This window comes from Carcharhinus amblyrhynchos, unplaced genomic scaffold (assembly GCF_965287045.1).
Source record: "Carcharhinus amblyrhynchos unplaced genomic scaffold, sCarAmb.v2.hapA chromosome_270, whole genome shotgun sequence".
Classification (NCBI taxonomy): domain Eukaryota; kingdom Metazoa; phylum Chordata; class Chondrichthyes; order Carcharhiniformes; family Carcharhinidae; genus Carcharhinus; species Carcharhinus amblyrhynchos.
In genome coordinates, this window is record NW_027650010.1 from 176,316 (window position 1) to 188,653 (window position 12,338).

The 12,338-nt window shown below is 50.2% G+C and overlaps 1 protein-coding gene across 1 annotated transcript in view; it reads right to left on the bottom strand.

Annotated features, from left to right (window-relative positions):
- The window catches only part of LOC145338960 (DNA repair protein XRCC1-like), a 47,014-nt gene that overhangs the window by 18,770 nt on the left and 15,906 nt on the right, over window positions 1-12,338 (bottom strand). Inside the window, 4 exon segments of the mRNA XM_080183369.1 lie at window positions 2,099-2,204; window positions 7,417-7,533; window positions 8,425-8,704; window positions 10,726-10,870. Coding sequence (XP_080039495.1) covers window positions 2,099-2,204; window positions 7,417-7,533; window positions 8,425-8,704; window positions 10,726-10,870 — 648 coding nt within the window.

Sequence of the window (12,338 nt, forward strand, 5' to 3'; positions counted from 1 at the left end):
GCGGAGCACAGAGATTGGTAACAACACTCCCAGGTCAGGATCAGAAACAGAGCCCGTATCACAGACTGGAACACAGACAATAGTACAAACATACGGCCATTTGGCCCATCAAACCTATCCTGTGTCTCTAAAGTAACTGGCTGCTTTTACCCCACCAATTGCTCCCAAAAGTATACTTTATTCAGAAGTTCAGTACTGAATGTTTTAATGATGTGATTGGTTTCTCTTAATATACTATGAGACGTGGCTCATGACACCTACAATAAGTCATAAAACATGTCGAAGACCGTGAGATAGTAGCAGATGTAGGCCATTCAGCCCATCAAATCTGCTCTGCTATTTGATGAGATGTGAGTGATTGATGTGATAATCCTCAACTCCACTCTCCCATCTTATCCCCATAACCCCTCCACTCTCTTACTGATTAAAAATGTCAATCTCAGCCTTAAACATACTTAAGGGGGGCGGCAGATACTTAGCACTGCTGCCTCACAGTGCCAGGGACACTGTTTCAATTCCGGCCTGGGGTCACAGTCTGTGCAGAGTCTGTACATTCTCCCTGTGTCAGCGTGGGTTTCCTCCGGGTGCTCCGGTTCTCTCACAGTCCAAAGATGTGCAGGTTACGTGAATTGGCCATGCTAAATTATCCCTCAATGTCCCAAGATGTGCAGGTAAGGTTGATCGGTCATGCTAAATTTGCCCTTAGTGTTGGGGAACTAGAAGGATAAAAACGTGGAGTTGCGGAGATAGGGCTTGGGTGGGATTGTTGTCAGTGCAGACTGGATGGGCTGAATGGCCTCCTTCTTCACTGTGGGGATTCTATGATTAATGACCCAGTGTCGACAGCCCTCTGTGGTAAAGAATTGTACAGATTCACCTCCCTCTGAGAGAAGAAATTCCTCATCTCGGTGTTCAATGACCCCCTTTGAGGTATTCCCTCTGGTCCCAGACTCTCCTACAAAGGGAAAACAACCTCTCAGCATCATTCAGAAACACCACCAAAGCATTATTATAGCAGGAGGACCTTAGACTGTGACCTTTCCTCATTGCACCAGGCTGACCCCTCCCAGGATGTAGCCCTGGACTTTCCAATATGCCACTCTGCAGCACATGATCATAGACAGCCTCAAGTTTGAGTTATAAGGAGAGGCTGGATAGACTGGGACTTTTTTCTCTGGGGCATAGGAGACTTAGAGGCGATATTATAGAGGTCTATAAAATAATGAGGGGCATAGATCTGCGAGATAGTCAACATTTTTTCCCAAAGATAGGGGAGTCTAAAACTAAAGGGCATAGCATTATGGTGAGAAGGGAGATACAAAAGGGTCCAGAGGGGCAATTTTTTCACAGAGAGAGTGGTGAGTGTCTGGAACAAGCTGCTAGAAGTAGTAGTAGAGGTGGATACAATGTTTTTTAAAAAGCATTTAGACAATTAAATGAGTAAGAAGTGATATGGTATAGAGGAATATCCAATAGAAACTGAAAGCCAAGTTCCGCACATGAGGACAGCCTTGGGTTCATGTCACACTATCTGTAACCCACACAATTTGCCTGGGTTTGCAAAATCTCACGAACTGTCCTGTCTGGAGACAATACACATCTCTTTAACCTGTGCTTAACCCTCTCTCCACTCACATTGTCTGTACCTGTAAAGACTTGATTACCTGTAAAGAATCGCATTCCAACCATTATCTTGCAGTTGGGTCTGTGTCTACATATGCCCTGTTTGTGAACACAACTCCCACTCACCTGATGAAGGGGCAGTGCTCTGAAAGCCCATGCTACCAAGTAAACCTGTTAGACTTTAACCTGGTATTGAGAAACTTCTTACAATCATAGTGAATGGCAGGATGGGCTTGAGGGAGCTGAATGGAGCCTCCCCCTGTTCCTGTGTAACAGGCTCGAGAGGCTGAATGGGGCCTCCTCCCGTTCCTGTGTTACAGGCTTGGGGGACGGGGGGGGGGGGGGGGGCGGCAGGGTGAATGGGGCCTTCTTCTGTTCCTATGTAACAGACTCGATTGGTTGCGGCGGGGGGGGGGGGGGTGCGGTGGTGAATGGGGGGTTCCGCCTGATTTTGTTCATGGACACACACATATACCTTTCTACCCAAGGCAGCATCAGACCGAGATGACAGGCGGTCAGTGGAATCTTCCTCCTCCATGTCAGAACCTTCACTGCTCGTCTCCGGACCATCCAAAAGGTACCTGTCCCAAAATTAAGCCGGTGATACATGATTAAAAGCAGCAAACTCTTGAATTTGTTCATTGTTGTCTGGGACTTTCGGGGTCTCTGGCAAGGCTGACATTTACTGTCCATTCCAAGACGGCCCTTGAGAAGGTGGTGATGGGGTTTCTTCTTGAACAGTTTCAGTCCCGTGTGGTGAAGGTGCTCCCAGGGTGCCGTGAGGGAGGGAGCTCTAGGATTCTGACTCAGTGACGTAATCATACAACACTGTAGAAGATACATACAGGACACACGCGCATATGCACAATTCTTCAAACATCAAACAACCATGGCGCAGTGACGCACTGGGAAAAGAACCAGCAACAACAGGACCATTATCATTAATGCAACAAGAAAATGCTGGAAAATCTCAGCAGATCTGGCAGTGTCTGTAAGGAGAGAAAACAGCTGACGTTTCAGGTCCACATGACCCTTTGTCAGAACTTCTAGACTTTTTCCTTCCTTACAGATGTTGCCAAAGCTGCTGAGGTTTTCCAGCATTTTCTCCTTTGGTTTCAGATTTCAGCATCCGCAGTAATTTGCTTTTATCCATTATTATTAAATTGTGCAAGTCCCACTGAGCAGAAAAATTGTGGCTGACACTCAAAGGGTCAGTGCTGAGGGAGTGCCGCACTGTCAGAGGGTCAGTGCTGAGGGAGTGCCGCACTGTCAAAGGGTCAGTGCTGAGGGAGTGCCGCACTGTCAGAGGGTCAGTACTGAGGGAGTGCCGCACTGTCAGAGGGTCAGTGCTGAGGGAGTGCCGCACTGTCAGAGGGTCAGTACTGAGGGAGTGCCGCACTGTCAGAGGGTCAGTACTGAGGGAGTGCTGCACTGTCAGAGGGTCAGTGCTGAGGGAGTGCCGCACTGTCAGAGGTCAGTGCTGAGGGAGTGCCGCACTGTCAGAGGTCAGTGCTGAGGGAGTGCCGCACTGTCAGAGGGTGAGTGCTGAGGATGTAAGGGATTTGTGGAAGGGGACTTTTGATACACCAGAATAACAACTGATCTGGTCATTGTCACATCGCTGATTGGGATCTTGCTGTGCAAGGTGGCTGCAGTGTTTTCTACAGCAGTGACCTCACTGTGGAAAGTTCCGGAGAGGATGTGAAGCATTTTGCAGTGGGCTGGTGGAGGAAGATGTTATTTACGTTCAAGTGTTTTTTGTTTGAATATCGGCTGAGTCCCAGACTGTTGTGTTGTTTTAATGTCACTGTTTTCTGTTGACTGAAAGCAGCAGGCTGCAGTTTGGGACATGCTGTTTGTCTAGCTGGAGAGTGAGGCATTGGTGCTGTTCGAATCTCAGCGAGAGCTGCTTTTCACTGCCAGGTGTTCATTGCATATCAATGTGGAACTGAGTGCGAACGCTCTCATCCTCTACACACTCACCCCTAAATAGAAAAACACTGCTCCTCTCATTGTCTACACAAACTGCCCAATCCTTATTTAAAATTTGCATTTCGCATGGGTAATTAAAACACAGCAGCCTTTGAAGCTACAATTCGAGGAGTGGATGTGTCAGTGTAGAGGGGGCGGTGAGAGAGAGACAGAGAGACAGAGAGAGAGAGACAGAGAGAGAGAGAGAGAGAGAGACAGAGAGAGAGAGACAGAGAGAGAGAGAGAGACAGAGAGAGAGACAGAGAGAGAGAGAGACAGAGAGAGAGACAGAGAGAGAGAGAGAGAGAGACAGAGACAGAGAGAGAGACAGAGACAGAGAGAGAGACAGAGACAGAGAGAGACAGAGACAGAGAGAGAAAGAGAGGGAGAGAAAGAGAGACAGGGAGAGAACGAGAGAGGGAGAGACAGGGAGAGGGAGAGACAGGGAGAGGGAGAGACAGGGAGAGGGAGAGACAGGGAGAGGGAGAGACAGGGAGAGGGAGAGACAGGGAGAGGGAGAGACAGGGAGAGGGAGAGACAGGGAGAGGGAGAGACAGGGAGAGGGAGAGACAGGGAGAGGGAGAGACAGGGAGAGGGAGAGACAGGGAGAGGGAGAGACAGGGAGAGGGAGAGACAGGGAGAGGGAGAGACAGGGAGAGGGAGAGACAGGGAGAGGGAGAGACAGGGAGAGGGAGAGACAGGGAGAGAGAAAGAGAGCTGGAACGGGGGAGAGGCAGGCAGGGCGGGGGTGAGGGCGGGTAGGCGGAGCGGGAGGGGGCTGGCGTGGAGGAGGGAGAGCGGGCAGGGGAGGGGGGCAGGGGACGGGGGCAGGGGACGGGGGCAGGGGACGGGGGCAGGGGACGGGGGCAGGGGACGGGGGCAGGGGAGGGGGACATTGGCTGCAAGACATGAGATCAGAAATTGAGACAAACACACAAAGCCTTCCAATCTTTGTAAAGGTTTAAAATATTCAGCGTGTATGAGAGTGTGTACGGGATGGTGAGCTGATAATCAGAGCTGGAGCTTCACCAGCAGTAAGCTGCTCTCTGATTCACCATGTGGTACAACACAACAGTCAAATCTTCAGCGGCTTCTACATTGGTGGCATCTATCTCTACGTATTGGACACACGTCTGTGTGAACATGTGTCACACATCTGTGTGTACATCCATGTCACATGTCTGTGCATACATGCCTGTGTCTATGAGCACATTTATGTCATACATATGTGCGTACACGCCTGTGTGTCTGTCTCTTTCTATATGGGTTAGTGTATCTGTGTCGCTGTACATGTGCCAACATCCCAAAGCACCGTAACATCCAACAACAAGCTTTGAAAGCAACCCTTGTTGGAATAACTGAAACACAGAGGTCCCAATATTAAAACTCTCATCCTCCTTGCCATAGCCCACTCCCTGTCCCACCCTCGCTCCCTCCGTCCCACACCCATTCCCCCGTCCTGCACGCACCCCCGTCCCCCACCCACTCCCCCAATCCCCAACGCAGCCCCATCCCCCGCCCGCTCTCTCCATTCCCCAGCCGCTGCCTCCCCATTCCCACCTGCTGCCCCCAGTCCCCCACCCACTCAACCCCCGCTCCCCCCTCCCCGCCCACTCCCCCTGTCCCCCACCCACTCCCTATTCCCATTTGTTTTCTATATTTGAGGAAAGATATATTTGCTTTGGACGGGGTGCAGCAAGGGGTCACCAGATTGAACCCTGGGATGAGGGATGGTTCTGTGAAGCTGTGTAAATTGGAGGTTGATATTCTCTGGAGTTTTGAATAGGGGATCTGACTGAAACATAGTCGCTGAGGGACTGTCTCCCCCAGTCAGGGAATATAAACTGCATGGGGACACAATCTCAGGGTAAGGGGGGGGCGGTCATTTTGGACTGGGATGGGGAGGAATGTCTTCACTCGAGAGGTTGGGAATCTTTGGAATTCTCGACCCCAGAGGATTGTGGGTGCTCCCAAAGTCACACTCATTTCAGACTGGGATGGACAGAGCTTTGGTCTCTCCGGGAATTAAGGGATACAGGGGATCGGCTGAAACATGAAGCTGAAGCTCGCAATCAGCTGTGATAGTATTGAGTGGCAGAGCAGGCTCAAGGGGCCGAATGGTCCTCTCCTGCTGCAATTTCTTACATTGTATTAACCCTCCGGGATCTCTGCGTTCCTTCAATTCTGAGCATCCCTCGATTCCCATCGCTCCACCATTGGCAGCTGTGCCTTTGGCTGCCAGAAGCCGGAAAGGGGGTGGGGTACCTAAGCTCTGGAATTCCTTCCCTAAACCTCACCACCTCTTTATCTACCTCCCTGCCTCACTCCACACGTCCCCTTCTCTCATTCCCACCCTCCGTCTCTTTCTCTCCTCCTTTCAGATGCTTCTTAAAAACTGACCCCTTTGAACAAGCATTTGGTCATCTGACGCTAATATCTCCTCATGTACACAGAAACATACATCGAAAATAGAAGTAGACCATTCGGCCCTTCAAACCTGCTTCACCATTCATTACGATCATGTTAATTTGTATGCTTCTCCCTAGAATGTCACACTATCTCTAATTGTCCTTGTAAGCCATAATTTGGCCACAATTCCCTTACCACTCTTGCGGCAAACAGGAATAAACCATGTGTGGAGTTGACCTATTTGTTCCTTAAATCCCTGCCGTTACTGAAAGGAAGGACAGTGGACAGGCAATGTTTCCCAGTCCGTCATGGCCAATCCATGTCTCATACCATCATAGCTACCTTTATTGAGGTTCAGGACCCTAGTCTCAGAATCAACTGCATCATTATCCACCTTGACAAGAGATTCAATCAGATTATGGTCATTCATCCCCAAGAGTTCTCTCACAACTAGACTGCCAACTAATCCTTTCTCATTGCACAACACCCAGTCCCACTGCTCTGAATCCTCACAAAAGTTTCCATCCCTCTGCCATATTAGTTGAAACCCTCCCCAACCACTCTAAGAAGAACCCCCTCCCCAACCCAAGGACATCTGCCCAGGTGTAAACCCTCCAGTTTGTACAGGTTCCTCCTCCCCCAAACTGGTCCCAATGACTCAGGTTAAAAAAGCCCACCCATGTCTCTACTTTCTCAGAAGACTAAGAAATTTGGCATGTCACCCAAAGCCCTCACCAAGTTTTGCAGATGCACCATAGAAAGCGTTCTTTCTGGTTGTATCACAGCTTGGTATGGTTCCTGCTCTGCCCAAGACCGCAAGAAATTACAAAACGTCATGAACGAAGCCCAAACCATCACACAAACCAGCCTCCCATCCATTGACTCTGTCGACACTTCCCACTGCCTCAGAAAAGTAGCCAGCATAATTAATGACCCCACGCAGTCCGGACATTCTCACTTCCACCTTCTTCCATTGAGAAAAAGATACAGAAGTCTGAGGTCACATACCAAACGACTCAAGAACAGCTTCTCCCCTGCTGCCATTAGACTTCTGAATGGACCTACCTCACATTCAGTTGATCTTTACACCCTATTTACTGTAACACTACGTTTTACACACTGTCCTTTCCCTTTCTATGAAAGATATACTTTGCCTGCAGAGCGCGCAAAGAAACAATACTTTTGACTGTGCACAATTACATGTGACAATAAACCAAATCAAATAATCTGAAAGCCTTCATCTCACACCATTTCTTAAGACACATTTATAATCATTCCTCTGAGGTACCGTGGAGATGGTTACCATGGTAAAGATGCTGTCAAAATGCAAGTTACCATCAACCTACGACGTGCCAAGCCTGCCCATCGCATTACAGCATAGATTATCAAACCCGAGTGCTTCCCAACACCTACCGCTTGTGGGAGAGGCGCTGCTTCCTCTTGTAGCAGTCCAGGATCCAATCCTTCCGGACAACACATCCTCCCTGGGACTTGACCTGGGTGTACTTGGGCGTATTGGCAAACGCACAGCTATGAACAAGAGAGAGAGAGTGTGAGGGAGTGAGAGAGAGGGGGAGCGAGGGAGGGGGGGAAGGGAGGGGGCGAGACGGGGTGAGGGGGAGGGGGCGAGGAGGGGCGAGACGGGGCGAGAAATAGTGAGGATGGAGACAGAGAGAGAGAGAGAGAGAGAGGGAAGAACCTATACCTGAACCAGGCAGAACCCACCACTCTGAGCAACTCCAACTATTTACAGACAAATATCAACTGGCCATCTTTGACTCAGGAACTGTCTCTTCATTGAATTTCAAACCAACATGTCGACCTTTGCCCTGGCCTCCAAACTTCCATGTCCCCTCCTGGGCTCCTCCTGTTCCTGTGTAACAGGCTCGAGAGGCTGAATGGGGCCTCCTCCTGTTCCTGTGTAACAGGCTCGAGGGGCTGAATGGGGCTCCTCCTGTTCCTGTGTAACAGGCTCGAGGGGCTGAATGGGGCCTCCTCCTGTTCCTGTGTAACAGGCTCGAGGGGCTGAATGGGGCCTCCTCCTGTTCCTGTGTAACAGGCTTGAGAGGCTGAATGGGGCCTCCTCCTGTTCCTGTGTAACAGGGGGCTGAATGGGGCCTCCTCCTGTTCCTGTGTAACAGGCTCGAGGGGCTCAATGGGGCCTCCTCCTGTTTCTGTGTAACAGGGGGCTGAATGGGGCCTCCTCCTGTTCCTGTGTAACAGGGGGCTGAATGGGGCCTCCTCCTGTTCCTGTGTAACAGGCTTGAGAGGCTGAATGGGGCCTCCTCCTGTTCCTGTGTAACAGGCTCGAGGGGCTGAATGGGGCCTCCTCCTGTTCCTGTGTAACAGGGGGCTGAATGGGGCCTCCTCCTGTTCCTCTTCCCCCTGCACCCCTGGTGGAAGGGGGCCTCAGTTACATACATGAGGTGGGTGCTGTCAGGGGTCCAGTCACTCCGGTACTTAGCTCCCATTTCCAGAGCCTTGTCCCGCAGTTCCGAGCGGAATGGATTCTGGAAGCCACTCAAGACGAAGACTGTCCCCTCCAGAATGCGGTGAAATTCAACGGGCTCCTCGGACCCTCCCCGGTGCTTCTTCACCTTCTTCCTGACAGAGGGGCTGCTGGCTGGTGCAGCTTTCCTGGAGGGAGTGGGCTGAGGGGCTGCAGCTTTCAGAGGCGGTGGGGAGGCTGTGGCTCCAACTGCTGAACAAAAAAACAGGAGAAAAGGTGGCGTTTACTCAACAAAACCCCTCAAAAATATATCGACTGGCATCCCTCCAACACTGCCCACAAACCCAGAACACCCCACTGCCATTAGCAGCCAATGACAGAGTGAGTTCACTGCTGGAATATGGAGGAAACGGCAGACATTTTGTGCACAGCAAAATCCCACACAATGTGACAAAGACCCAAATTGATCTGTTTTTCTTTTTCCTGATATTGATTCACTGATAAATATCGGTTACAGGACACTGGGGAGAGCTCTGACAGCGCGACACTCCCTCAGCATTGACCCTCTGGCAGTGCGGCACTCCCTCAGTACTGACCCTCTGGCAGTGCGGCACTCCCTCAGCACTGACCCTCTGACAGTGCGGCACTCCCTCAGCATTGACCCTCTGGCAGTGCGGCACTCCCTCAGCACTGACCCTCTGGCAGTGCGGCACTCCCTCAGCACTGACCCTCTGGCAGTGCGGCACTCCCTCAGCACTGACCCTCTGACAGTGCGGCACTCCCTCAGCATTGACCCTCTGGCAGTGCGGCACTCCCTCAGCACTGACCCTCTGGCAGTGCAGCACTCCCTCAGCATTGACCCTCTGACAGTGTGGCACTCCCTCAGTACTGACTGTCAATGATCTCGCAAGGCTGTACAGAAAGACAGAGATTTCATTCCCAGTCAACCTCACAACGCTGGCAACTCAAGCAGCAGATAAGAGTGCAGGGAAACGAACGGGAATAATTCCTCGCAGACCACTGTTTCTTGGCCTTTTGGCTCAGATCAAGTGTAGTGTCGACATGCTGCACTTGGTTGAAGTCATTAGGTTACATTTCGGCATCATTTGAAGTAATTTTTAAAAGTGGCATCTCGGCCTTTTGGCTAAGATGCAAATGGGATCAAGCCTTGGAGAAGGAGCGATGCCGACTCCAATCAGCTCGGATCATGTAGAACAAGCCTGGGACAGGGGGTGAGAGCACAGTCTTGTCAGCTTGGATCGGGAATGTCCCAACTTGTTGAGACTCTGAATTGGACTTGATTGGATTGAATTGGATAAATAAAAAATTTTAAAATTCCTCGCAGACTCTCCACACATCAGCAAGATCAAAGCGAATAAAGCAACAAATCGCAAAACTGCTCCCCATTCCCCGCATTCTTTCCCACATCATCTTTAACGCATGCCTCGTAATACTCCCATTTATTTTAAGAGCTGCAGTGAAAGGCATTTTGATTTCTGTCCTCACTTTGCCTGCATGTATTATGCAGAAGTATGTTCCTCTGTGAAAGCCTGCTCTCTATCAACATCATATCAAAATAAATACCAGCCACAAACCAAACCTTCAATCAGTGTCGCCGCTAAACAAAACCCAACTCCTCAGTCGGGACCCAGCTCCCTTGATCCACTCTCCACAGAGCTGACTATCAACCACAGCTTCCTGTGGGCAAATTGGTTTCCTCGTTTCCCACACATCAGCAACTCGGCTTCCAACTCCTCCGCCAGCTGCCAAACACTTCAAGACGTGCTAAAGCAGAGAAAGATGCTCGAAGGATCGGACCTTTTACCTTCTCCCAGCCCATTGAGAGAACAAGATCAGAGCAGGAGTGGACCATTCGGCCCCTCGAGCCTGTTCCTCCACTCAGTGAGACCGCTGATCTTGCGTCTCAACTTCATTCTCCCACCCCCCCCTCCCCGTATCTCTCAACTCCTGCAGAGACTAAAAATAATCTGCTTGTCCCAGTCTGAAATGTGGGAGAAGCCACAATCCCATGGGGGAGACAATTCCAATGATTCAAACTTTGGAGTGAAGAGATTCCTCCGCATCTCAGTCCAAAATGGCCCACCCTGTGTCCTGAGTCTGTGACACCCCCCCTGAGACTGTCACGACAATCTACGTGTGGCCTCTCCAGGGCTTTGCTAAGCTGTAGCTTTGTCTCAGGCTGCCGCATGTCTGCTACAATTCTACCCGACATGCGAGGATATTATTTTCGCACATTACAGAATCGCTTCTACCTTTGGGTCTTTTCATCGCAGGTGCCAACGGGCTGGTCTTCTTACTCGGAAGTTCAGGTACTTCCCCGGGGCTCTCCTTCTTGACGGGGGGGCCTCCTGTCTTCTCCTTGGGAAGCTCAAACTTCCTTTTTCCTGCGGTTGGTGGCTGCAATACAAATCAGGCACCCATTCACTGTCGCATCTCCCAAAACGGCAATTTAACTCTGAACAGCGTGATTTGGAAGGAGTGATTTGACAAGGAAGTATTCAATGAATGGAAGGATACTAGGAAGTTCTGTGGAACAAAGTGGAACAAACCTTGGTGTGTTTGTCCACAGATTTCTGAAGACGGAAAGGCAACTGGTGACCAGTGGTGTTCCACAGGGGTCAGTGTTGGGACCACAACTTTTTACATCAAGGGGGTGGTTTAGAACGGAGTTGAGGAAGAATTTCTTCACTCAAAGGGTGGTGAATCTCTGGAATTCTCTGCCCGTTGAAGTGGTGGAGGCTGCCTCGCTAAATATTTTTAAGACGCGGGTTGACGGGTTTTTGATGAGAGGGGATTAAGGGTTATGGGGAGAGGGCGGGAAAGTGGAACTGAGCCACGACAGATCAGCCATGATCTTATTGAATGGCGGGGCAGGCTCGAAGGGCTAGATGGCCTACTCCTGCTCCTATTTCTTATGTTCTTATGTTCAATGATCTGGAAGATGGAACTGAGGGCATGGTTGCTAAATTTGCGGAGCATACAAAGGTACGTCAAGGGACAGGTAGTGTTGAGCAAGTGGGGAGGCTGCAGAATGACTAGGAGAATGGGCAAAGAAGTGGCAGGTGGAATTACAATGTGGGAAAGTGTGGGATTATGCACTTTGGTAGGAAGAATAGAGGCATCGATTATTTTCTAAATGGGGAAAGGTTTTGGAAATCTGAAGCACAAAGGGACTTGGAAGTCCTGGTTCAGGATTCTCTTAATGTTAATATGCAGATTCAGTGTTAGCATTCATGTTGAGAGGACTGGAATACAAGAGCAGGGATGTACTGCTGAGGCTGTATATGGCTTTGGTCAGACCCCATTTTGAATACTGTGAACAATTTTGGGCCCCACACCTGAGGAATGATGTGCTGGCCTTGGAAAGAGTTCAGAGGAGGTTCACAAGGATGTTGCTTGGAATGAAGGATTTGTCATATGAGGAGCAGTTGAGGACTCTGGGTCTGAACTCGATGGAGTTTAGAAGGATGGTGGGCGGGGGGGGGCGGATCTAATTGAAAGTTGCAGAATACTGAGGGGTCTGGATAGAGTGGATGTGGAGAGGACGTTTCCACTAGTGGGAGAGACTGGAGCTCGAGGGCACCACCTCAGAGTGAAGGGACAATCCTTAAAACTGAGATGAATTTAAAACAGGAATTTCTTCAGCCAGAGAGTGGTGAATCTGTGGAACTCTTTGCCGCATAAGGTTGTGGAGGCCAGGTCACTGAGTGTCTTTAAGACAGAGATGGATAGGTTTTTGATTAATAAGTACATCATGGGTTATGGGGAAAAGGCAGGAGAATGGGGATGAGAATCATATCATCCATGACTGAATGGTGGAGCCGACCAATGGACTGAGTGGCCTAATTCTGCTCCTATATCTTAT